Source organism: Drosophila kikkawai, chromosome X (genome assembly GCF_030179895.1).
Source record: "Drosophila kikkawai strain 14028-0561.14 chromosome X, DkikHiC1v2, whole genome shotgun sequence".
In the NCBI taxonomy this organism is placed as follows: domain Eukaryota; kingdom Metazoa; phylum Arthropoda; class Insecta; order Diptera; family Drosophilidae; genus Drosophila; species Drosophila kikkawai.
The window spans coordinates 5,626,779-5,630,231 of record NC_091733.1 but is presented as its reverse complement, the minus strand read 5'-3'; the positions used below and the strand labels follow the sequence as shown (position 1 = coordinate 5,630,231).

Genomic DNA, 3,453 nt, shown 5'->3' with positions numbered 1-3,453 from the left:
TCAATTTTTCTTTTAGAATTTCAAACGTCTTTAGCTCCAATTCCCCAAACCGAAAATTTTCCTTCTTTCTCGTAACATCGTATAAAGGCTTCGCCACAATTGAAAAGTCTTTGATAAACCTGCGAAAGTAGGAACAAAGTCCTAAAAAGCTTTGTACCTCACTAGTTTTTGTTGGGATTGGAAAATTTTTAACAGCGGATATGCCTTTACCATCAGCTTTGATGCCAAATCCATTAATTGTATACCCTAGATATTTAACTTCCGTTTGAAAAAACTCACACTTACTAAGCCTCAATTCTAAATTATTACTTACTAGTCTGTCAAACACCTCATTTAAAATTTTCAGATGGCTCTTTACGTCTTTCGTTGCTATCATTATGTCATCTAAGTAAACAATAACCTTTCCTTCTCTAATTAGGTCACTAAAGACTTTATTAATAAACCTCTGAAACGTAGATGGTGCGTTTTTCAGCCCAAAAGGCATTCTTAGAAACTCAAACTGGCCAAGAGGTGTCGTGAACGAAGTGAACTTCACCGATTCCTCTTGCATAAAAACATGGTAGAATCCATTCTTTAGGTCTAGCTTAGTGAACCATTTTTTATCTGTCATTTGATCTAAGAGGTCATCTATCAATGGAATGGGATAACTGTCCTTTGCTGTTAATTTATTTAATTTTCTAAAGTCAATACACGTTCTAATTTCGCCAGATGCCTTCTTCACTAGTACAATTGGCGACACAAACTCAGACTCGCTTGGTCTAATATATCCCTTGGCAATATACTCATCCAAAATCTTTTGCAATTCATTTTTCTCAGCATACGAAAGGCGTCTGGGGCTACAGCTAAACGGTTTCACGTCATTGATCGTTATTTTCATTTCGCATTTTGTTTCTGGCATAGTTGGTCGAACAGCCCCGATATAACATTTGTGAAACATATTTTCGAAAAGAACTTTATCACATGCATTTAAATTTACCCCTACATTAACGTTTTCATTATTATTTTCATACTCAATCATGCAAATTTTTGCTAGAAAATCATCATCACTATCAAATCTAATCATGTCATTCGAGCTATTTATAATCATACTTTCGTTTGTACTTTCATTTGTTGAAGTAATCTCATCTTCATTCCAGACGATGTCAGCGCCACTCGCATTTAAAAAATCTCTACCCAAGATAACTTTTCTATTCATTGAATCGTTCTCAACAACTAGCATTTCAAGTTTTATTCTTTTATTATAAATTGTAATGAAAACAAAAATTTTTCCAATGATAATTAATTTGCTGAAGTTTAAACCAAAATACGTGGCTGGTGGCGCTGACTTCAAAATAACGCTAGCCGGAACACAATTTTTCTTCATAAAGCTGATCGGGCTCCCTGAGTCTAAGAGGCATTCTATAAAAAAAGGTTCATTAAAACTACCCTCTATTTCCATACTTAAATATCTTACATAATCATCTCTGCGAGTGGCTGGGGACGACGTCTTCTTGTTTTCTTCACAGGCCGCAGCAAGGTGACCCATTTTTCCGCACACAAAACAGGCTCCAACTTCTCTTTTAGGTTTGCGGCAATCTGAGGCGATATGTCCCAAACAATTGCAATTGTAGCAGCGGAAAACTGGCTTCTCGATTTTTCCTGAATTATTAGTAGCCCCTCCAGATCTTGGAGCTACTAAATTAACATGCTGTAAGGCTGACAGCAGGGCATCCTTCTCCTTGAAACACATCATGTTGGCGCTTGTGCGTATTTGACGATCGGATATACCGTGGATGATGTAATCAATTAACTCGCACTCCGGCATTTCTAATCCATTTGACAGTGTTACTTTAGTATTAAAGTAAGAAGTGAACGATTCGTTTGTTTGCCATTTGCGTGCTTCGAGCTTCTTGCGCAGTGTAATGGCACTCTCTTTTGGTAGAAAAGCTTTCTCCATCGATGCCGATAGGGTATCAACCTTCTCATTTGCAAGCTCAGGCTTTGAGTACACCCAGGCTTGCGCATCACCTTTAACTTTGCTAAATATTAGCGACCGTAACTTATTCTCCGTTAATCCATACGTCATTTTTAATACGTTTATATGTGTGCGCCAAACACTAACATTTGTGTGGCCGTCGAAATCTGGCAACATTTCCTTTATGCTTTGAAAAGGAATTTCATCATCTTTTGTAACTTTGCACGATGTCTCTCTCTCGCTTACTCTCTCAGACGCTCTCAATAAATCGTTCTCCCTCCGCAGTAGCTCTCTCTCAAAATTCATCAGCTCCAATTCTCTGGCCATTAATTTTAATTTCTCCTTCTGGAAAGCATTTTCGATCGCCAATTTTTGTTGAATGTCGTTCAAAAAATACAATTGCTTTCCGTCCTTTGCATTCTCTTCATTGTCCTGCATTTCTTCAGATTTTTCTAGATTTTTCTGCTCGTTTTTAGCTGCTCTTTTTAATTCTGCTTTCCCTTGTCCTTCGTTTACATCAGCTTCCTTATGCTCCTCATTTGGCTCGTCGTTTGCATCTTCCTCTGATTCTCCACCTTCATCGTAGTTTGCCATCTCATTTGATTCTTCTTCTCCGTCGTTTGCCATTTCATTTGGTTCTTCCCCTCGTTCGCTCATCGTCGCTTCGTTCGGTTCTTCCTCTCGTTCGTTTATCGCCGCTTCGTTTGCTTTTTCTTCTCGTTCGTTTAGCGTCGCTTCGTTTGCTTTCTCGTCTGTTTCTGGAATATTCTGTGCATTCGCCTTTTCGTTTGATTTATTGTCTAATTCTGAAACATTCTCTGCATTCGCCGATTCGTTTAAATTTGGTTGTCTCTTTTTGTTGGAACATGTTTCGTTTGGCATACTCGGACATTTTCCGCGAAAATGCACTTCACTCAACCTTGCTGCCAACGTACTCTTACTGCCGTGAGTGGCCAAGTTAAAAGCCGAACACCAATTGCGCAGTTGGTTAATCGAAAAATCATTTGCGTTAACCGGATCCATTATAGAGTTAGTTTTTGATATAAAATCTTGCAGGAATGGCTTTTGGCACGAGGTTTTGTGCCCACTTCTGATATTGTAGCAGCAATAATGACGACCGTTCTGCTTCAGATCACTCGCAAGACTGTTCTTTTTATTCTTCACTTCTCTTTTTGTGTATCCTGTATATCACAGATTATCTTAGTCTGTGTGTGTACATTTGCTTAGGGCTAAAAGTGTATGTATGTGTATAAATGCTTAGGGCTACTATAAAAGTGTATGTACAAACTTATGCTTAGGGCTACTATAAAAGTGTATGTACAAACTTATGCTTAGGGCTACTACAAGTTTAAGTCAAGTAGTTTAGTAGTCAAGTGTGATACACTCTTTAAAGAACTTTGTTTTTTCCCGTGTCACCCTCATGTTGGCATCGAGTAGGCGCTTAAGCACCGTGTCAATAAGCTTGACATGTTCCGTTTCATTCTCGGAAAATATGATAA

The 3,453-nt window shown here is 38.3% G+C and overlaps 1 protein-coding gene across 1 annotated transcript; it reads right to left on the bottom strand.

The window, feature by feature from the left end:
* Window positions 1-1,246: 1,246 nt before the first annotated feature.
* LOC108079311 (repetitive organellar protein-like) lies at window positions 1,247-3,206 on the bottom strand. The gene is made up of 2 exons (XM_017173608.3): window positions 1,454-3,206; window positions 1,247-1,398 (listed from the first exon to the last, which is right to left on the bottom strand). Exons 1-2 carry the CDS (start codon window positions 2,975-2,977, stop codon window positions 1,387-1,389), a joined length of 1,536 nt encoding a protein of 511 aa, XP_017029097.2. The 5' UTR covers window positions 2,978-3,206; the 3' UTR covers window positions 1,247-1,386.
* Between the last annotated feature and the right edge of the window lie 247 nt (window positions 3,207-3,453).